Genomic DNA, 23171 nt, shown 5'->3' on the forward strand with positions numbered 1-23171 from the left:
CAGCTTTGTCGACAATTTACATGATACAGAAGTAGCCAAAAAGTCCGCAACACGTCTTTGTTACAATGGAAATAAGGTTGTGTTTGCAACTTTTTGGCCACTTTGGGTGTCAAGAACTATTTGACGCTGACTATACGTTTACTTCGCTCAATGAAGCAAATAAGAATGAAAATTAAATCTTTTCTTTCTTTCTTTCAAATGCATAAGTTGTCGTCACAAAGGTACGTCTGCCATAATAATTATTATTGGCTAGTAAAAGACCATGCTAGAAATCACAGGAACGTAACTATTTCTTATCGTCATTTTAGCTGAACACGTTCGCATAATATTAGATTACACAAGTAGCATTATATCACGCAGTTGGTTGCACCGCGTTGATAACGTTAATAAAATGCTTGAAAAAGAAATGAATAATATTGGGTGTTTGACTCATATTGCAAGTTTATCTTTTTGGAAACTAGATGGCACTATCTTGATTTAGATTGCGGTGGTAAAGTATTTTTAAAAGCTTTCATATTTAGTTTACCTAGAGGTGGGATTACTAGTAATTTTTAGTAGTTCATCATCATCATCATTTCAGCCATAGAACGTCCACTGCTGAACGAACATAGGCCTCCCCCAATGATTTCCATGTTGATCTATTAGTAGCGGCCAGCGTCCAGCGCCTTCCTGTTACCTTTATGATGTCGGTCCACCTTGTTTGTAAGTTGTAGCTACAAATTGCTAATATTATTTAAAAAAAAATAGTAGTGTGTCAGGCGCTGGAGCAGGCCACCACCAACCGGCCATTGTGGAAATCATTGGGGGAGGCCTATGTTCAGCAGTGGACGTCCTGTGACTGAAATGATGATGATGAGTGTGTCAGTCTCTACCTCTAGAGGTACTGTAAAATACGCTGATTATGTCCTATCTTCTGCATCATACTTTTAATCCGTTTTGCATCACTTCGAAACAAGTTTTGAAAATTCCAATCGTAAGTAATAATTGGAATCAAACGCGTTTCGTGGAAGGTCGACGAAGTCATAAATTGGAGAGTGATATGAGTCACCTTCAGACGAGTTCGGCTTATAAAACAATTAAGACAAATTACTTGATTAGTTAACAAACCATTTCTGCTAGCGACTTTATCCGAGTGCGTTTTGGTTGTAATAATCCGTCACGCCATTAAAAACAGTTTATTTCCTACTAAAAACCTAAAAATGTTTTTTTTTCGTAACTTGAGAAGTGGTGAAACCAAAACTCATGAACAACATTATAACATCAAAGCATTTGTGCGTAAAAATATAATAAAGTAACAAATTGATTTTCTTCAGCATTCACTTGGTTTCTCTCCACGAATTCCATGTAGTACATATTTCAATGAAATGGCTTTATAACTTGCAACTTGGGTAATATTATGTAGACTTGTTTTTTGTAAAATGACATCGTGACCCTGTATAGTGACTAACTACTTAACTTACTTACAAATAATTGTACTTTTAACCGGCTTCAAAAAAGGAGGAGGTTCCATTATAAAGCAAGACTACTCGGACAAGGTAAAGCACTTTTAAAAGTGCACGCTAATTTTACGTCAAATTCAATTGTATTCAAAATCTGATTACCGCGTAAATAAATAATTATTCGGCATTGTTTTATTTATATTATTAAAGTTAAAGCACACGTTTGTTACGTCAGTTACGTTCAATGACAGAGTAATTGGGCTCTAAACTCTAATTAACAATTAGTCAACCGTTAATGTTGAAGTAATAATGGGATAATTTGTTATTTACTTAATAGTTTATTTAATTTTGTGAGTAAGCAATGAAGTTGTTTTAAACTATTACTTTGATAAAAGTTGTAAATACCTACATAATATTTACTTTTATTAATACCACGGTAAGAATATGGTAGATTTTGGCGGACTTAAACTACATTATGAAATAGCGAAATAATCACGTTATTAATACCCTATACTTGTAAAAATTATACAAATTGTAATTTATGTATGTGTAATTTATGTTCTTTGTCAGTTTTGCGGTGCCCCTACGGGCTGTCATAATATGTGTAAGGTACTTAAATTGTATTTTACCACCTGTATTTACCATAATATGACAAACAATTAAACAAATAAATATGTAGAGACTCTCCTATGTTTAGAAGAGCTCGTATTTTTTATTAGTAGTATTCGAAGCTTTTCCTTGTTGCAAAAAGGCCAACGTAAACCTCATCTTCAGCCTATTAATAGTAGTCCACTGCTGGTCATAGACCTCCCCCAATACGCACCATCTTACAATGTTTTCGGCTTGTCACATCTAATTTTTGTCAGCGACTTTTCGCAATTCGTCACCTAGCTGGATAATAATAGTTTATTGCACAAAACTTGGTTAATATCATCCACATAATTATGGTTGCAAAAGGTGTATTATAATTGCTAGTATAATATCAACGAGTACATCTGAAAGTTCCCAAATCTAGGGTCCCTGTATCTTAGAAAACCAGTAGATACTGGACTAGCAGGAGAACCAAAGTAACCGACATAGCTCGCAGAATTGCTAAAATCAAGTGGCAGTGGGCGGGGCACATAGCTCGTAGAGACGATGGCCGTTGGGGCAGGAAAGTTCTCGAGTGGCGACCACGGGCTGGAAGACGTAGCGTGGGCAGGCCTCCTACTAGGTGGACCGACGATCTGGTAAAGGTCGCGGGAAGAGCCTGGATGCGGGCAGCGCAGGACCGTTCATTGTGGAAAACCTTGGGGGAGGCCTTTGTCCAGCAGTGGACGTCATTTGGCTGAAAAGAAAGAAAAGAGAAAGACTGGACTATACCCACCTCTCGTTCCCGCTGCAACTCCTGTGTAGCCAGGATCTACAGCTTGACCGCCAATAAAAACCGAACCAGTGACGGTCAAGTTTATTCCCGGGGGAAAGTTAAACTGTCATTGGACCAACAACAATTTTTTTATCAAAAGAACACTCGTATGTTCTTCTCATATTATTTATGAGCAGTAGATAAGTAACTAGATATAACGCCATAGATTTAATTGGCATTAATGAGTATTTCCACTCTAATCACACTTCAGGTCATCGGTCACGTATAATTGATGATCGGCCATTTGCAGCTAATCGTGTCAAGGTCCTTATTGTATTTCAACAGTCCATTACGTTGGAACGTTGACATAATTAGTTTCCAATCATGTACAGTTAGGCGTGGTCTTATTTAATATGAGTTGCAGCTTTAAACAATCAATAAAAAAACTCAATAATGCATTAAGACGCAATCCTCTCCAGCTTATACCTATTAATTATAGCTTCTCATATCACAGTCGTTTTCAGTGTGTCTTGAGACACATAAAGGTATACATTCATTGTTGCGGCAAGGCAAACTGTCACGCAGAGTAGAATTTAGGACCAAACCAACACCCCTCTTCCCATGTATTAAAAGGAGACTATGGGAACGTCAGACCTTCATAACCCGTCTGGCTATCGTGGTGAGTGAAGGCTAAATTACCTCCTTCCTCCTCCTATGCCTTTGGTAAGATAGAGAGGGTTGTGTGCTTTTAATGTCAGACAAGTTGACCTGACGATGATGATGTTCATATATTAGATGTAGTTATTTATTTTGCATTGTTTATTTTTAAAAACTTTTGCAAACAATGGTACCAACCTACTTGTCTGTTTTAACTGCGTTTATTTTTAAAAGGACCCTGACAAAATACAAAAACTAAACCGTCTCATGCAATTTAACGCACTTCAAAACCGTCATCATAACATTAAGCTGAGGGACGGTAACGAAAAACTAAACAGTAAAATAAATAGTGATGTTCGATTCGATGTTGTCGATATCGATACCTAACTATTATCCCCATAGTAAAATAACACCAAGGCTCAAATTGAGCAGATTTTCTACTAAAAATACGGATAAACAAACATACATCTCGTAATATTACTTACATACAAAATACATAAATGAATAACTTACTTCCAGCGGAAATTAACAACCGCAGGTGCCGTTATACACCAAATGACTAAGACCGATGAAGACGAAGTTTCCGGAACAAAAGCTAACTAAAATAAAAACAAACCGCCTGCTACGAGTACATTTGTGATTAACCTATCATTAAGATTAAATTGGCTTCCGTAAACTTTTATTTATAGTAGCACTAGCATACCTACCGCGCCCGTGGCTTAGGCCGCGTGGAATTTTGTCTATCACAGAAAACCTTTGTCGCGTGCGACCCTGTTTCAAAAACCGGGATAAAAGCTATCCTTTGCCGGGACTCAAACTATCTCCATGCCAAATTTCATCAAAATCGGTTCAGTGGTTTAGGCGTGAAAGCAAGACAGACAGACAGAGTTACTTTCGCATTTATAATATTAGTATAGAAGTATAGATATAGATAAGTTATTATTGATTTAGCTCGGAAACTTAATGTAGTAAACTGTATTAATTTTATCGATAAACGATTTAATTGACATAACATCTACATCACTAGACCTAAGACAATGGATTCACGGCGCATTACAAAGTAAGCCGTGAGATTCTGTTTCATAATTTGTTTCTCGGCCATTTATACAATTCCATGGTAATTAGGATTCCAGTCTCGCTAACATTTTTGCATGCGAATCATTATCGATTTAGCATTCGTTTTGCAATAGCATATACTACAATATGTATGTTCTTATGAACATTGAAGTTTTTCATCTTTTTATGTGGTCTCACCACCTTCCTCTGAACATGAAATTTCATGAAACTATTAACATTTCAGTAAAACATAGAGAAAAGAAAAAATATCTATTAGTCTCTACAAATCCTGCAACAAGATTTGTTTTATCAAACGAGTAAAATAACAGTTGATAATGACAAAATCAAGATGATTTTTGAATGTAGCTCGAGTGTTATTTTTGTACATCACTAAAAAAGATTCGATCATGACATCATAGTTCAATGTAGCATACTTTTATTTGGGGTCTGTAAAGTTACTAAGTATGTATGATGAGGCACGATAATATACTTAAATCGATAACCAATAGGTTCTCGATAGGTAATAACCTGAGCATTTAGATATTATACAGGGTGTCCCAAAATTAGCACGTCACACTGACTCTGGAGGTAGCCGAGTCTAAGATGCATCGAACATGTCATGAACATGTGTCTATGGGCGACAGTAATCACTTACCATCGGGTGATCCGTCTGCTCGTTTGCCTCCTGTCACATAAAAAAAAAATGAACAGCTTAATATGTCCATAAAAAAGTTTCATAAGTTTTAAGATATGACCACTTTTATTTATTCATGTCCATAGAAAAGTTTGATGAGTTTTGAAAAATACGATTCATATTAGTTATTTTTTTTAAATGGACTTAATATAGTTGTTAGATGCGTCTTAAGCTCATTTACCTCTGTGACGTGCAAATTTTGGGACACCCTGTATGTACCTTGGTATACAACTTTAGTTTGTCTTATACCTACCTAAATAAATAGTCAATTTCTACAGTTGCGGAGTTGTATCAAGTCGTGAGGTCTCTCCATTGACCTCTTAATTAACCTGAAGTTAATTGCAGCCATTTGTAAATGACCATTACTAATGGTTAACTGCGTTAGCATGTCCTAGGTGATGTTTAGGTGTCCTAGGTTTTAAATATAACTAATCTATACTAGTCTATACTAATATTATAAATACGAAAGTAACTCTGTCTGTCTGTCTCTCTTTCACGCCTAAACCACTGAACCGATTTTGATTAAATTTGGCATAGAGATAGTTTGAGTCCCGGGAAAGGACATAGGATAGTTTTTATCCCGGTTTTTGAAACAGGGACGTACGCTATAAAGTTTTTCTGTGTCAGACAAAATTCAAAGCGGGCGAAGCCGCGGGCGGAAAGCTAGTCTAAATATTATAACTCAAAGGTTACTGACTGACTGACTGACATAGTGATCTATCAACGCACAGCCCAAACCACTGGATGGATCGGGCTGAAATTTGGCATGCAGGTAGATGTTATGACGTACGCATCCGCTAAGAAAGGATTTTACGAAACTTCACCCCTAAGGGGGTAAAACGGGATCCACGGGTACGAAATCGCGGGCGGCCGCTACTATATATTATTTTACTTTGTCTTTACTTTGTCTTGTTTAGGTATGTATGAAATATGAATTTAATAACGCTCAATACGAATCCTCGTTATCATTTCAATAGTTAATTCAGTTATTATTGATTAATTGATTTAATTCTACCAATTGGTTATTGTTTGCAATATTTATTACATAATAAGGAAAATACATTATGTTTTATTGATGATCAATACTTATTGTCTTCCTGTTTTCTTCCTTTTTCCCATTATTTGGGGTCGGAATTATTTGTTCTGAGGCGTACCAATACATATTGTTATGAAGTTAAATTAACGTTAATTTGTTTTGCAATAAACAACCAATATTAACCCATCTGTAGCTGAGTGGCCTGAACCAGTCATCTCGCGCGAAAAGTCAGGCTTCGAGTCCCGTCTGAAGCAGAGTTTTGTCATGCAAAAAATCATGTCGTCTCTCTCTTAGGCCCAGAACACACGGTGAAACGCAACTGCAACGAAACTGCAACTTCTAGTTACTTTTGAGTTGCATTTAAGTTTCTGCCATAGAATTCGTTGAGAGACCACACATGACGCGACCATTTCAAACCGGTTTCAAACTGGTCGCGTCATTTGTGGTCTCTCAACGGAACTCAAAAGTAACTAGAAGATGCAGTTTCGTTGCAATTGCGTTTCACCGTGTGTTCTGGGCGTTACTGTAATACACTAGGTACATTTAATTAAAAAAGAATTATAAAGATTTCACTTTATCAAGCACAAAATAGACCTCGGCGACAACGCGCTTTTTAATCGAACCTTGAACCGTCCGACCTTGCGGGAGCACAGATTAACCTATAAAGTGTAGGGGGCACTTATTGAGTCGTGTTCAACTATCTAGGTATTTTGCAACTGCTACGGTCGACAAATACCTACTTGACTATTCGTAGATTCTAATCTGTTAAAGTATTAACCTAAATAAAATTTGCAATCCCTTTCTTATTAATGATACTCGTAAGACGATAGCACGTCAAGCTTAATATCGTGGTTCTTATCTAGTTGTAATAAATCTGGGGGCACGGCAGTGCCCCCGCCAAGTCGAGCGCGAAGCAAACACTGCCGTACCATCCTTTACTGGAACCATTTCGCCGCATTTTCAGGTCCCTATTTGAGAACCTCTGGATAAGACCAGAACGCAGAAATTTTCGTCATCTAGTAAGCTATAATCACATACCTAAAATCCAAAATTTCAAGTCTGTAGGTAATTTAGTTCCGAAGTTAAGCGAAAGCAAAGTTTCGCATTTATGACACTCACTCACTGATGATCATCAAAATAGAACTAGTACTTCCCATAAACTCAGAGAGCTGAAATTTGGTATAAAGTTAGGGTTTAATGGCCACATAAAGGGAAAACTATAAAAACTAGGAAAATCGAAGATCTGGAGTAACACCACATTCATAATCAATACTACTAGCGCCACACCGGCACCGTGGTGTTCGCCTGTACCGCTCACCGCTAGATGGCGCTAGCACTTTGAGCGTCGATTTTCTGCACCGCGGTGTCCAGATTTTTTTCCTTTCTAGACCCCCCCCCCCCGTCGATTAAGAGAATGTTGTGTAATTTGAATTTGGTTGATTTCGTTTATTTTATCGTGAGGTTCTATAAGGTTAAGTTATTATTAAACCAATTCTGATTCGTTGTCCATTTTAAAAGTCGCTGTGTTTAATATCGTAAAAAAAATGTCGATAATATTAAAGGACGACGACGTTAAATAATTNGCTATTTTGCAATAAAAATGTAGCTGGCTGATATTGTGCTGTCGCCCTTACAGATACATTGTACGTGGTAGTTTGGTTTTGGCCAAACAATTTTAGTGTTGTAGCCTCCTTGGCCGCGCGACACTGGCCACCAAGAAACTTAATTTTTACTCGACGGTCAATTTGATATTCTTTTGTTTTTTTTCTCTCGCTCTCTATTTTACTGCATTTTTACAGTGAAGTTTATTATATTGTTATTGTGTACAAGAAAGTAGAGTTTAATAATTATTTTCTTTGTTGCAGGTTTGCTAAGATGGAGCTTCGGTGGCGTGTTTTAGCGCTATGGATTATACATTTTACAATAGGTAACATATAATTTTTATTAATACCTAATCTTTATAGCTACTATTGCAATAATTCATCTACACTTGCGAGCAAAAGTATGGAATCACTTACATGAAGTTGTTTCCACGCGATCTTGTGTACAAACCAATTTGTTAATCACAAAAAAAGTAGCACCATTTTAAAGGTTAAACTTTTAACTTTAAATTGATACCAAATTCATTTAAATCACACCAGTATTTAAAAAGATATCCCGGCTGATGTAAAGAAGTAAGGAAAAAGACATGTATCAACTGTTTGATACGTCGCGAGTTGCGGACTATTTACCCCCCATAAAAGCAAGTGTTTTCGGATTTTTGCTTTCACACGTTGATCCATACACATCTCCGCTTCTTTTGACACTTTACCTGGGATTCTACACCTTCAGAAGCAGCACAAATCGTTGCACTATTGCAAGAAGGGCTCAGTCAGAGGGCTATCGCACGTCAGCTCCACATAAGACAGTCCTGGGTTTCAAAAGTTTTGAGACGCTTTCGGGAGACTGGTGGCTTTATCCCGAGACCAAGTTCTGAACATTGTCGGTGCACATCGCAGAGGGAAAACCGTTTTTTCATGTCAACTTCTCTACGAAATCGTCATTTGACTGGTATCGACGTCCAGCAAGAGCTCAGAAATGTTCGTAGGATAGCTGTTAGCAAGTGGACAGTTCGTCTAAGATATAAACAATAGAATTTGACTCCAAAAAGGCCTGCCACAGGCTTGAAACTGACGGCAGGTCACCGATAAGCACGCTTTCAATTTGCTCCTACACATCTCGATGGGAAGTCGAGCAAGCCACCCCCATAAGCCAATGTTTTAGCGAACCAGGACTGCACAAATCGCTCCCCAGGCCGTCTATAGACCCGACCTCTTCGACTGCTGCACTGCAAAAACAGTCTGCATTCATCGGAGAACAAAACTCGCCTCCATTACTCGCCTTCCGAGTGCGAGCTAATTGAAAGCGTGCTTGTCGGCGACCTGCCGTCAGTTTCCAGCCTGTGGCAGGCCTTTTTGGAGTCAAATTTTATTGCTCATATCTTAGACGAACTGTCCACTCGCTAACAGCTATCCTACGAACATTTCTGAGCTCTTGCTGGACGTCGATACCAGTCAAATGACGATTTCGTAGAGAAGTTGACATGAAAAAACGGTTTTCCCTCTGCGATGTGCACCGGCAATGTTCAGAACTTGGTCTCGGGATAAAGCCACCAGTCTCCCGAAAGCGTCTTAAAACTTTTGAAACCCAGGACTGGCTTATGTGGAACTGACGTGCGACAGCCCGCTGGCTTAGCCCTTCTTGCAATAGTGCAACGATTTGTGCTGCTTCTGAAGGTGTAGAATCCCAGGTAAAGTGTCAAAAGAAGCCGAGATGTGTATGGATCAACGTGTGAACGCAAAAATCCGAAAACACGTGCTTTTATAGGGGGTAAATAGGCCGCAACTCGCGACGTATCAAACATTTGGTACATGTCTTTTTTCTTACTTCTTCACATCAGCCGGGATATCTTTTTAAATACCGGTGTGATTTAAATGAATTTGGTATCAATTTAAAGTTAAAAGTTTAATCTTTAAAATGATGCTACTTTTTTAGTTACTAACAAATTCGTTAGTACACAAGATCGCGTGGAAACAACTTCATGTAAGTGATTCCATACTTTTGCTCGCGAGTGTAGTTAGTTTTTTACTTTACTATAGCCCCTTGGTGACTTATTAATTACTTTACTAAAGTATAAGAGAATAATAGACCTGATTAAGGTGTTGAGTAAGGATGAAAGGCCAATACCCAATGTTTTTTGGCAAAGGTATTCTAATGAAACGTGAAAGTGAAACAAAGCGTTTTTCTGTTAAAAGAAACGTACAGTTACAAAAATCTGAGTATCTAATTAGCACATTCGAAATAGATGTTCTTACTAACTTTGTACACTATTGTACCTACAGTCGAATGCACATGGAACTATTTTTGTAGATCTTTGGATAGTTGTATTTGGCTGTATTTAAATTGATTTTTATTTCTGTGATAAATTCATTCTGAGAGAGAGAGAGAGAGAACTGAGTGATCTGATTTGATAGTTTAGGTTTTCCTCTCCATCTAAATGTATAAATGGGAGCCTAGTTCATTACTATACACTTACAGCATAATATGTGCCAACAAAGTATGCACATCTAAGGGCGCCAAGTCGTCAAGTCGCAACAGCAAGTCGTAAATATTTGACTCGCCCAAGCCAATTAATTTTCCTTACCACTCGTCTCTAGAATCTATGCTTATAAAAGCGAAAAGTCACTGACTGATTGACTGACTGACTCACTCACTCATCACGAAATCTCAAAAACTACAAGTGCTAGGAGTCCAAATGCATGGGGGTTCCTTTTAGAACGTAGGTGCTCACTAAGATAGGATTTTGCAAAATCCAACCCTAAGGCGGTAAAACAGGATCCACCCGTATGAAGTCGCGGGTGGCCACTTGTATTTAATATTAGTGATATCTCTAGGTAGGTCGCGGGAAGAGCCTGGATGCGGGCAGCGCAGGACCGTGCATTGTGGAAAACCTAGGAGGAGGCCTTTGTCCAGCAGTGGACGTCATTTGGCTGAAACGAACGAACGAACGATATCTCTAGGTTGTCTGGAAAAGATTGCTTCACAGCGGTCTTTTAAGACCGCCTAAATTATGCCGTCTCTTTTGCGTATTCCTTTCTTCTCTTGTTGTTTATGGTAATATATCTTTTTTTACTCGCAGTGTCCTGCAACAAATTGCCAGTGTTCACGCAGGACATGAACAACCTAGCGCTGTCGGAGACCACGCCCACCGGCTCCGTAGTCTACACGCTGCAAGGAATGGACCCGGATGGGTTGCCGGTAAGGACAAGCAATACGTCTTATATTTATTTATTTAACACAACATGGTCCAGTTTACTCGCGACGCCTTTAACTGTCAGAAATGGAAGCACATCGCCAGGAGAGCTATCCTCGGAGATGACATCACCCCACCGTATACCTCGACAGCGCAACCACGACCACTCTGACACGTGTTCGACTAATGGTGCGTCCACACTGGGCGAACGGGCTCACGCGGAAAACTCGACATCCTGCTCACCCTGCTCTTGAGTGAGCAGGATGTCGAATTTGCCGCGCGATCCTGTTTGCCCAGTGTGGACGCACCATTAGATGAGAGATATCACAACAGGGCTTAAGTAACTGAGAGCCAAAGCACACGACACGTTGCGGCGTTGCGATGCCGGAGCAGTGTCGCTGCGTCATCTTACATAGAAATTATCAGTGGCTGGTTAGCCCAACAAGCATCATGCGATTCCGCGAAATCTTTGCGGTGCGTGGCTGCAACGGATCGTGTGCTTTGGCTCTAAAGGGTATATGTGAACACCAGGTTAGCAGTGGCGGATTTACAAATTTGCCGCTAGTAGGCCATTCAATTTTTGCCGCCCCTACCTACTGACTTTTGAAATTCAATACGTTAGTTTAATCCCGTTATTAGTATGATTGTGAACTTAATGATATTTCTGTCAGTTACAGATTATTATTGCAACCCGCTATGTAATGAAGAGTTTAATGTTGACCTAAAAACAGCAGTATGTACTAATCCTAAGGTGGGCAAAGGCATGACTTAAAAATACCTACACTATATGAACATTGAACACAGACAAAATAATGTGTGGTCAGTAAACATTGTTTTTGGTAAATATTTTTTATTGGACTTAACAGTTTAAAAACAATACAAACAATTTCTATTAAAATATAACATGTTAACAATTCAGTTAATGGTGACAGACAATGAGATCAAATAAGTTTTACATTATTTTCTTGCGAGATTTTAAATTTGCAAAATCATTAATTATATCGACGTATGAAATCTTTTTCATAAGTTCTGACTCTATGCACAAAAGAGATAAAGCATTAAGCTTTTCTTGACTTAAAGTAGATCGTAGATAGTTTTTAACCCGTTTTAAGCAAGAAAAGCTTCTCACCTGAACAAATTGTCACCGATGTGCACAGAGCCATTCGAAGTGTTATATCCAGTATAATTAGCAGGTAAACAGAAAGACCAAGGCTTGGTAATACAGGGTGGCCCAGAAGAAAATTAACTTTTTAAATTCAAGGAAACGAAAACTGTACCTACATTTTTATAGAACTTTAACTATTGCAATTTAAAGAAAATTTAATGCTATTTATTTTTAAATTTACCTTTATTAAATTACATCGCCCAGGAGATTTCCTTGACGCTTACAACATTCGATCAACATACATCAAAATCTTGGAATGCGTTCGTCAGAATTACTTTGAAACCTATTTTTTCCTGGGCTTCCTGGTGACCAGGAGATGTCACCCCTGCCTGAAATTATTTTTTTGTGGGAACATGTCTCTTACCATCTAAATGCTCTCAGTTGAAGTGTGACACGTAGCCCCATCTTGATGAAACCAAGTGCTCCGGTCATAACCTTGCGAATCTTGCAGCTTTGAAATCAAAAAGCTTTTCAGCCTACCAGTATAGCGCTCTCAAAAATTAATCATCCTTTCAATGCAACAAACCAATTAAGCAGTGGTGAAATCTCACTGCCTCTAAGAAGCGCTAATCTCATTCCAGCAGACTTCTTTTTGTGGGGTTACCTTATGAGCAGAGTATACTCTAATAATCCAAAAACTCTGCAGCATTCATCCATCCTGAATCCATTTTGAGGTAACTCTAAGGGCTCCTGCACACGACGCTGCCACCGCGCCGCCGCCGCGCCGTCGCCGCGCCGCTACACTGTTCATACGCACCGAGTAAAACCGCCTCCGCGCCGCCACCGCGCCAACAAAGCATAATTTCGCGCGCGGCGCGGCGGCGCCGCGGCGGCGCGGCGCCTGCGCGGCAGCGGTGTTCACGCGGCGCGTATAAACAGTGCAAAGGCGCGGCGACGGCGCGGCGGCGGCGCGGTAGCGGCGTCGTGTGCAGGAGCGCTTACGAAAGTTTTCCAAAATGTTGATGTATGTTGACCGAATGTTGTAAACGTCAAGGGAATCACATGTACGATAAAATTTATAAAAGATAGTAAATTTTAAAATAAATTGCACTAAATTTCCTTTAAATTGCAATAGCTTAAGTTCTACAAAAATGTACAGTTTTCGTTTCCTTGAATTTTCAAAAGTGAATTTTCTTCTGGGCTACCCTGTAAAACAATATACACGAAGTTGTGGAGAGATGGTGCTCGTGCTAGGCTCCGAAGATCCTGTGTTACTTAAGAGTTTTTTATTTTATTTTTATTGAAACGCTATTGGAATATTTTAAAATTCATGATCACATAAGTACCTAAGTATATATTACAGTGCGTTTATTAATCGTTTATTTATATATGGATTGTGTAGGTATACGTATAATTATATTATTTTTTTCCTGTAAAAAAAAATTTGCTAAATTTGCCGCCCCTCTAAATCTGCCGCCCTAGGCACTGGCCTACTTGGCCTATTGGTAAATCCGCCACTGCAGGTTAGAGAGTATAGGTATCCTTTTTGCCTCTGGTAAATATCTTGCAGTTGAGACTGAATGACTCGATGATGATGATGATGAGCCACAACGGGAAGCTCTTTGATCTGTATGTTAGTGGAAAATAATAATTAGATTGAAGGTGGAAGCAAGCTTCATCCGAAATCCTCAACCTCTGTGGTTGAGGATTTTTAGCTTTTTAAAGGAGGATGATTAGGCACCAACTGCCGAAATATAACAATATCATTAACATTGTTTTTATAGCGATTAACTAAGATACAACCTAGATAGATCATCATTTCAGCCATAGGACGTCCACTGCTGAACATAGGCCTCCCCCAATGACTTCCACATCGCACGGTTGGTAGAGTCAAGCGGACTTACAACATATCTTACCAAACCTCAAATGATTCGCAGGAAAATAACTGTTGCAGAAACCATTCAAGCAATCAGTTTATACAGAATTTATTTATGTTTCAGATAAAATACAATCTGGTGGGAACTGACAAGTTTACGGTAAACCCGAGTACCGGTGAAGTAACCCTAAACCGCCCGTTAGATAGAGAGGTAAGTCCATTCACACTTGCAATGAGCATTAATACATAACAGTAGTAATACCTAGTACTAAACAAAATAGCGGAACATGACGCTCACTCAACAACTAATTCATGGGAGGTGCAAGAGACTTACGACCGTATTCACAAACATTACTATGAGGTCTCACAGTGCGCGTGGACGCACGGTGTCACACATGAACCAATCACAGAGCTTTTTTCCACGCTGTGCGTTCGGTTTACTTCACTTATGCAAGAATCGTTTGTGAAAACGGGCGTTAACTTCATACGTTCGCTCTTTTTCGGAGAGAGAAGTCTCAACACACGAGGCAGTGTTTCGTAGCAATCAAATTCAATTCAATCTCTTAGCACGGGGCTGGGTATTTTGAATTGAATTTGATTTTGAAACACGCTGTGTTCCATTGTAATCAAAGCTGAAAAGAAAATTAAGAGCCTATTGAGCCGAAAACAGAAAAACCACATCAATATTATTAAAATTTTATATTTTGTTGGTCAACCAAGGCACATTTAACATTTTCCAAAATAAAATTAATTTACTAAGACTTACTAGTTAATGAAAAAAAAACTTCTTTTTTTTCAGACTGAAGATACAATTAAGTTTTTAGTGTCAATAGAAAGCCAAAACGAAGATCCGGCGAAGAATTTGGCTCAGCTACAGCCGGTGACTGTGATAGTCCTCGATGAAAACGATAATCCGCCTACTTTTAAAAATGTGAGTATTCTCAAAGAGAGCTATCTACCTAAACATTTTTTTTTATGACAGACCCATTTGCATGGACAAAACATAGTTCAACAAGCAGAGATAAAGTTTAGACTGTGGTTTAGTTAATACAATAATTCGTTCATTTGAATAAACTAAAGGAAACGTGCGTGTCGATAATGCACGTAGCTTACAACACAGGCTTATCAAAACACTTAGATTTATCGATTAGTTTTGTCCGCAATTTCATTTTTCAGTGCAGATAACTGAGACCTAGCTATGATTTAATTATGGGTTACATTATTTACTTGAATATTAAAATGTTCGCATTAGAAAACGAAAACCGTTACCTAAGAGATTTAGGCAATGAAAGAAATCATGTCTTAATTAATTAACCCTTAAGTAACATCCTTATTTTTGGTTACACTTAGAACACCCTGGGGTAAAAAAAATACCCCAAACTGAAATTGAAAAATTTTTAAGTAAATATTTAAAATCAATTTAATTTGTGATTTACAGTGTATTAATGGACTCACTACATTGTACTATTGTTTTAAAAGAACGTCTATCTAGCGTAAAGAAGAATCTTAAATCAATCATAACAAAAAACAAAGATTTTTTCATTGGCAACTAATAGTCTTCACAATGGTCTTCTAGAAAAATCTTGGAAAGTTATTGTGGGAACCAAAAACTTACACTAATCGGACATTGAATAGATGTTTTATACATATTTTAAACACAAAATGAAATAAAACGAAAATATCTGGCTTTATAATAAAGCAAAATAAAAAAAACTTTTTTTTTATAAAATTATGAAAATATATTTTTTTATTTATTTTATTCCTAATTATTTTTTTCAAAACACATCAGACACGCTGAATTATTACATAATTATCACTTTTGGGCTCTATTTCTGTGTCGAATTTATGAACGCTGTGTTCTGAGGGGATGTCTTCAAAGTTCGAAAAGTATCATGTAAATCAAGCTTTATTTATTTCTCTGCATTCTCGAGACAACGTGCTACTTAATCGTCATATAAAATTTTACTCATTTTGTTTAAATATTGTAAAAACCTATTAATAAGATGTTAGGTGATGATAAATTAAAGCATGCGTAACTAACACCCTGGGGTAATTTTCCACCCCATCTACCTGCACAAGCCAAACAGATGATTTTCTTCACATCCCGCGTCTACGAGCTTAAAGCGCACACTCTGCATTGAGAATACACAAAACGACATTGCACTAGCTTCGGTAGAAAAAAAGATATGTCAATTTTTATGCGCCTGGGGTAAATAATTACCCCACGGTGTTACATAAGGGTTAATAAACATTATTTTTAATCCTATTTTTCAGAGTCCATATGAGGTAGATGTTCCTGAAGACGAGGCGATTGGTACAACCATTCTGACCAACATCCAAGTTGAAGATAAAGATTCTGTAGGAGACAGCCTCGAAGTTGGATGTTTGAGTGAACAAGTAAGTATGAAAAGGGTATTTTAATCTACACTAATAATAAAAAGAGTAAAGATTTAATGTGGTGTAAGACGATCTCATTTGATAGAACTGGAGTAACTCAATAGCTCCGAATCACTGATCAAAATCTCTAATGAAGCTCTAGGAAATGTTTTTGATTGTTTGTTTCTATTGAATACACTCCAAAACTACGTGACTGATTAGAAAAAATCTGTCACCATTAGAATTTTACATTATCTCTAACGAACATAGGCGGAACAAAGTTCGCCGAGTCAGCTAATAAGTTATAATGATTTATGAATAAGGCGGTACGAAATTCGCCGGGTCAGCTAGTAAAATAAATAAATAATTGAAATGTTTCAGTGGCCCGAAGCCTGTGAAGCTTTCGAGGTGGTTGCCCTGAACTCGTCTGCCAACCATTACACTGGAGCTTTGGTGCTGAAGAAAGCTCTGAACTACAACGACAAGCAGTTCTATCAGTTCCAACTATACGCCACCGTAAGTAATCTTCATTACCTACTTTTTGTATCTGAAAATATTTTTCAGAAAATGAATTTTCCTCATAACCAGAAAATTATTAATTAACAACATTGTGAAATAAGACTTTAAACTTTCGCGTTCCATTTCAATTAAAATAGTAAGACACGTAACTCATTAATGAACGTCACGTTAAGACCCGTGTCTTACTATTTTAACATTGTGAAAATCTTACACCTTTCTAAATTATAATAAAAAAAACATGTGAATTAAATACTTGCATTTATTTCGTAAAAGAATGAACGCTGTTCTATTGTTTTTCTGTTTTTAAGCGAAATACAAAATGAGTTCAAACTCAATTTTAAACATCGAACAGAAAAAATACTGGCCATACACAAAATAAAAAATATTCGAAAATCGAAAAAAAAATCGTATTTTGTGTGCAATCTGTGCAATCAATTTATGTCTAATCTGTGGCGGTAATTTTGGCGGAGTTTCGCGCGGTAAGAAAAACGAGAAGGAATTGAATATTAGTTTTTGTATAATTTTACTTAATTACTTTTTCACAGTAGTTATTGTGATTGTGTGGTGTAATAGTTTTAATGGTATGCTATTAACGACGAACAATGAGGAAAAGTGAAAAATAATTATATGAATTCATATCTGTAGGATCGATTTTGTCGCTTGAAACTTCCTTCTGCTTTGAAATACATTCTACTGACAAAAGTGTCGTATCTTCATTATATTATATTAAATTAGTGCAGTATTTACTTTAGAATGTTAGGTAAAATAAGTCCATTTATTATACTAAAGGTTTGTGTATGGAGGACAACAAATTTTACATCTTTCTTGTTTGAATTAGTTCAGTCTTGCTCAAAAACGTAACTAAGTAATTTTTAAGGGTATTTTTCACAACACTTTGAATTAATACTTAATTGAGAAATAATATTAAACTAGCTTAATTACTTCACTATGTCAGTAAGAACACCATGACACACAATATGACACATGGAATAATAAAATGATGTTTTAATTGCAAATTACAATCAACTTAAGATTCAAAATTTTATTCTTATTTTAGGATGGCACCCTAAACTCTACGGCCCACGTGGAAGTCAAAGTAGTGGACGTGCAGAACTCCCCACCTGTATTCAGTGGGGCCCTTAGCGGGGCGTTGTCTGAAGACGCCCCAGTGGGGACTCTGGCGCTCACTGTGAAGGCAAGAGATGCTGATCGGGCCCAACCTAGAGATGTCATGTTGGAACTTGTTACTAGTAAGTACTAGAGATGAAACGGATATCCGGTAACTATCCGGTAGGCCGGATATCCGGCCTAAATTTACTATCCGGCCGGATACCGGATAGTAACTCACTATCCGGCCGGATACCGGATATTAAAAAACTACGACAATTTCTTATAATAAAATGAAATACATTCATCTTTGAGGTAAATATCAATAAAAACCGGCCAAGTGCGTGTCGGACTCACGCACAAAGGGTTCCGTACCATTGATTTATGAAATTAAAATTATTTTTTTTTAATTTAAGTTATTTGTATGAAAGATTACGCGGTAATAAGCGGTTTACGATTTACGAGGTATTAAAAAAAACTACTTACTAGATCTCGTTCAAAACAATTTTCGTTGGTAGTTTTTATAGTAATGTATATCATATATTTTTTTTTAGATTTTTCATTTTCTTATTTTAGAAGTTAGAGGGGGGGGGGACCAACTTTTTTCCACTTTGTAAGCGTCTGTCACGCAAACTATTCGGTTTAGAAAAAAAGTATTTTAGAAACCTCGATATCATTTTTGAAGACCTATCCATAGATACCCCACACGTATGTGTTTGACGAAAAAAAAATTTTTGAGTTTTAGTTCTAAGTATGGGGAGCCCCCAATATTTATTATTATTTTTTTATTTTTGCATCAAAATCTTAATGCGGTTCACAGAATACATCTACTTACCAAGTTTCAATAGTATAGCTCTTATAGTTTCGGAAAAAAATGTCTGTGACATACGGACGGACAGACGGACAGACAGACATGACGAATCTATAAGGGTTCCGTTTTTTGCCATTTGACTATGGAACCCTAAAAAGGCTTATAATAATAACGGCTTATAATTAAAGTCCAAAAAAAGCCATATTAAGGCCTTTCAAAAAACTTTTCTTTGTCAGGGCTATTCACTCTAATGACGAATCTATACTTCTATACTTAATATTATAAATGCGAAAGTAATTCTGTCTGTCTTGCTTTCACACCTAAACCACTGAACCGACTTTGATGAAATTTGGCATAGAGATAAATTGAGTCCCGGGAAAGGAGATAGGACAGTTATTATCCCGGTTTTTGAACACGCGCGATAAAGTTTTTCTGTGACAGACAAAATTCCACGCGGGCGAAACTGCGGGCGGAAAGCTAGTACTAAATAAATAAATATCTGTTAATGTCGAAATAATATAGCCAATTAAATTAGGCGATCTTTTTTTTCACTGATGGTCTGATGACATGATGCAGTTCAGTCAGATTACGCAGCAAGTAAACTAATTTAAATTTTCCCTATTCAACCACACACTCACGATGGCAACCGAAATCGCTCGAATTGATCTGCCCCCTAGACAAGTGGCAAAATCTGACATTCTATTCGGACGGATACGGATTCGATTTTCGAAAAGTGTGACTTGTCTACTAGACCCACTGATCGCGTTCGAAGCACCTGGCGGCGCTAAACTCGTCATGACATACAAAGAGACAATGGGCCAACTATCCGGCCGCCGGATATCCGGCTATCCGGCCTAGCAGCTCGCCGGATATCCGGTATCCGGTATCCGGCCAAACCACTATCCGTTTTATCTCTAGTAAGTACAGTCTTTAATTTAGTGGGGCGTTTAGTGGAGCGTTTTCTTAGTACGCCCCGCTGGAGATTCTGGCACTCACTGTAAAGGCACGAGACGCTGACACGGCGCAACCTAGAGATGTCATGTTGGAGCTTGTTACTAGTGAGTACAGTCTTTAATTCAGTGGGGCGTTAGCAGAGCGTTGTATGAAGACGCCCCAGTGGGGACTTTGGCGCTTACGGTGAAGGCAAGAGATGCTGATCGGGCGCAACCTAGAGATGTCATGTTGGAACTTGTTACTAGTGAGTACAGTCTTTAATTCAGTGGGGCGTTATCGTAAATATTGGTGTAGTAAGCGCCCTGAAAAGGTAGGCCCTTAAGTAGGTACTTACTGAATAAAAACTTTGACTTTGACTTTCAGATCCTTTGGACTTCTTCGTCCTAGATAGTTCTACGGGAGAGCTGAGGACCGCCAAGCCTTTGGACAGAGAAGCTTTAGCTGATCCTTCATCACCACTCAATCTGACTGTCAGGGTAAGTACCTACATATTTCTTTGGAGTGTTCTTTGTCTTATTCGTATTGTATGTAGCAATCAATAAATCAAATCAAATCAAATAATTTATTTAGTACAGTACATAGGCCCTTTCCAGGGTGCTTTTACGATGACTGTTCGGTGGTATTCATCATTGCCTGAATAATTTTAGTACAATATTGATCGTTTAATATTTTTTTTAAATGCACTTCTTACTTTAAGTAGAGACGACTACAGAAGGCACCAAGTACAATTTCTGTAAAAAATCATTTTAACGCTACTTTACGTTACGTTTCAGGCAACTGAGATAGTAAACGGTTCTCCCCTCTACTCCGACCTGACATCCACCACTGCTACCATCACCGTTACCATCAAAGATGTCAACGATGAACCTCCTCGCTTCAACCGGAGGGAATATAGCGTGGAAATACCAGAGAGCCTTCCTGTGGGGACACCACTGCCTAACTTGGATATGGTGGTCACTGATACGGACTTGGTAAGTCCTTAAAATACTATTCGTTCGTTCGTTTCAGCCGAATGACGCTTCAAATGTCTGGAATAAGAGAGCCTTCCAGTAGGGACACCACTGCCTAACTTGGATATGGTGGTCACTGATACGGACTTGGTAAGTCTTCGTTCGTTTCAGCCAAATGACGTCCAGTGCTGGACAAAGGCCTCCTCCAAGGATTTCAGCAACGACCAGTCCTGCGCTGCCTGCATCCAGACACATAAGTAAGTTGGTAAGTCTTAATATGTCACAATCAAGGACATCACTAATGAGCCTCCCCGGTTCAACCGGAGAGAGAACGTGGAGATATCAGAGAATCCCCCAATAGGTACGTCACTTAACTTGGACATGGTGGTCACTGATACGGACTTGGTAAGTCTTACATCACTATCAATGACGTTAATGATGAGCATTCCTAGTTCAACTGCCATGAATAAGTATAGCGTGGAGATACCAAAGAGTCTCCCATTAGGGACGCCACTACCTAACTTGGATATGGTGGTTACTGATACGGACTTGGTAAGTCCTTAAAATACTATTCGTTCGTTCGTTTTTTGCCGAATGACGTCCACTGCTGGACAAAGGCCTCCTCCAAGGATTTCAGCAACGACCGGTCCTGCGCTGCCTGCATCCAGGCACTTGTAGGATGGTAAGTCTTATGTCACAAGAAAGGACGTCAATAATGATGAATGATTCAACCGGAGGTAGTACCTATAGCGTGGAGATACCAGAAGTTTCCCTTGGTGACGCTAATGCCTAACTTGGACATGGCGGTCACTGATACGAACTTGGTAAGTCTCATGTCACAATCACGAGAGTGAATAGGCACTTACAGGGCAGATATGTACCATCCTAGACTGCATCTCACTTAACACCAGGTGCGATTGGCTAGCATAAAAAAAAAAATCAAGGACTTCAATGATGAGTCTCCCTCTTCAAACGGAAAGAATACAGCTTGAAAATACCAGAGAGTCTCTTAGTTGGGAATTGGTAAGTCACCATCAAGAATAAAATAGAATCAAATAATATGAGCCTCCCCAATATTAACTGATGCAATGACTAATATTGATTCATGTTATGAACGTAGTTTGAGTAAATATAACAGCTTTTTTTTTGTGACTTCCTTTTGAGTAAACTATTGATAATTTTTTCCAGGGTCTGAACTCAGTGTTCACTCTCCGCCTGTCAGATGAATTCGGAGCGTTCATAGTGGAGCCTTCCACAGCCACCGGCAGCGCGTCCGTGACCCTCAGGCTTAACTCCAGTTTAGACTACGAGGATCCAAACCAGAGGAAGTTTATTTTGGAGGTAAATAATATTAGGCTGATGGAAAGACTCCTCATTGTTATCAGCCAGACCTATATTTGGTTGAAAAGTCGGACCTATTACAACACCAGTTCTAATATGGGGCACACTGAAAACCAGCGCCGCGCCGTGGCCTTCGTCACCGTGGGCCACGGCATATGCCGTATCAGTGGACATCTTGTTGGTGAATGGGTGGCACTGCTCAGTTTACTCTTGTTTTTATTTTTTCTTCTTCCATTATTATGTGCCACTGTCATGTCTATGTGATTGTCTGTATTTGTGTGTTGTCCATTGTTAAATGTATCTTTCTTTCTTTCTTGTTGCACATCAGCCTATAGATTTTTGTTACATAGCCCCACATAGTAGAATTACAATAGATTTCACAGTATGCTTGATTTATCGTTGTCCGAATATCCCCAACCAAATGGCTTTGGTAGTCGTTGTTACATTTTGACTATGGAGCATTCCACGCGAAGCGGGCAGGTAAAAAAAGTCGATGTTTCCGATTTCAGTAATATTTGAGTATGTTCTACCTTTACATATTATTGATACGTGTACCAAATATTTTTGTAATATAATGACTAGTTTAAGAGTTATGGGTCTTCGAAGTTTTCGACAACCGGTTGGCATGCAGTACTTCAAAGCCGATTATGGAGTCATAAAATTTTATATTAAAATAATTAAACCACGGGATTTATTACTTCATTTACTGTGCTTTTTAACTGTATTTTTGGAAACGAAAAAAAAAATATTTTTTCCTAAAAAAAATGCAAATTAATTTTTTTTCCTTGATTTTCACAAAGTTCGACACTTTCGATTTTTTTATTTTTTTTTATTTAAATAGCTAATATTGTGTAGAACATTCATGCCATCTCGCTCGCGCGCGGTTGTCACCAATTTCACGTCTCGTTCACACCTATTCATTAGTGATCGGCTGTACTAAAAGACCGATTTGAACGACCAAGACGGAATAGTTCGTTCTCGTTCACTTAATTAAAGGAATTGCTTCCTATTAGTACATAGTACATGTACTACACAAGCCTAGTTATGGCGTATCCGCACATGCCGGGCGGCACGGCGCGGTTTCGGTTCGGTTCTGGGTATTAGTCCTGACCT

General features: G+C 38.3%; 1 protein-coding gene across 1 annotated transcript in view; it reads left to right on the forward strand.

Moving 5' to 3' along the window:
- LOC114363888 (cadherin-87A-like) overlaps window positions 1-23171 on the forward strand; it is a gene marked incomplete at its 3' end in the record, with an annotated part of 42815 nt that overhangs the window by 14105 nt on the left and 5539 nt on the right. The window contains exons 2-11 of the mRNA XM_028319765.1: window positions 8093-8154; window positions 10906-11024; window positions 14125-14211; window positions 14800-14931; window positions 16275-16397; window positions 16758-16892; window positions 17953-18145; window positions 20131-20243; window positions 20541-20738; window positions 21906-22058. Coding sequence (XP_028175566.1) covers window positions 8103-8154; window positions 10906-11024; window positions 14125-14211; window positions 14800-14931; window positions 16275-16397; window positions 16758-16892; window positions 17953-18145; window positions 20131-20243; window positions 20541-20738; window positions 21906-22058 — 1305 coding nt within the window. The remainder of the gene's footprint in view (window positions 1-8092; window positions 8155-10905; window positions 11025-14124; window positions 14212-14799; window positions 14932-16274; window positions 16398-16757; window positions 16893-17952; window positions 18146-20130; window positions 20244-20540; window positions 20739-21905; window positions 22059-23171) is intronic.

Source organism: Ostrinia furnacalis, unplaced genomic scaffold (assembly GCF_004193835.3).
Source record: "Ostrinia furnacalis isolate ACB-3 unplaced genomic scaffold, ASM419383v2 OfSCF0399, whole genome shotgun sequence".
NCBI lineage: Eukaryota > Metazoa > Arthropoda > Insecta > Lepidoptera > Crambidae > Ostrinia > Ostrinia furnacalis.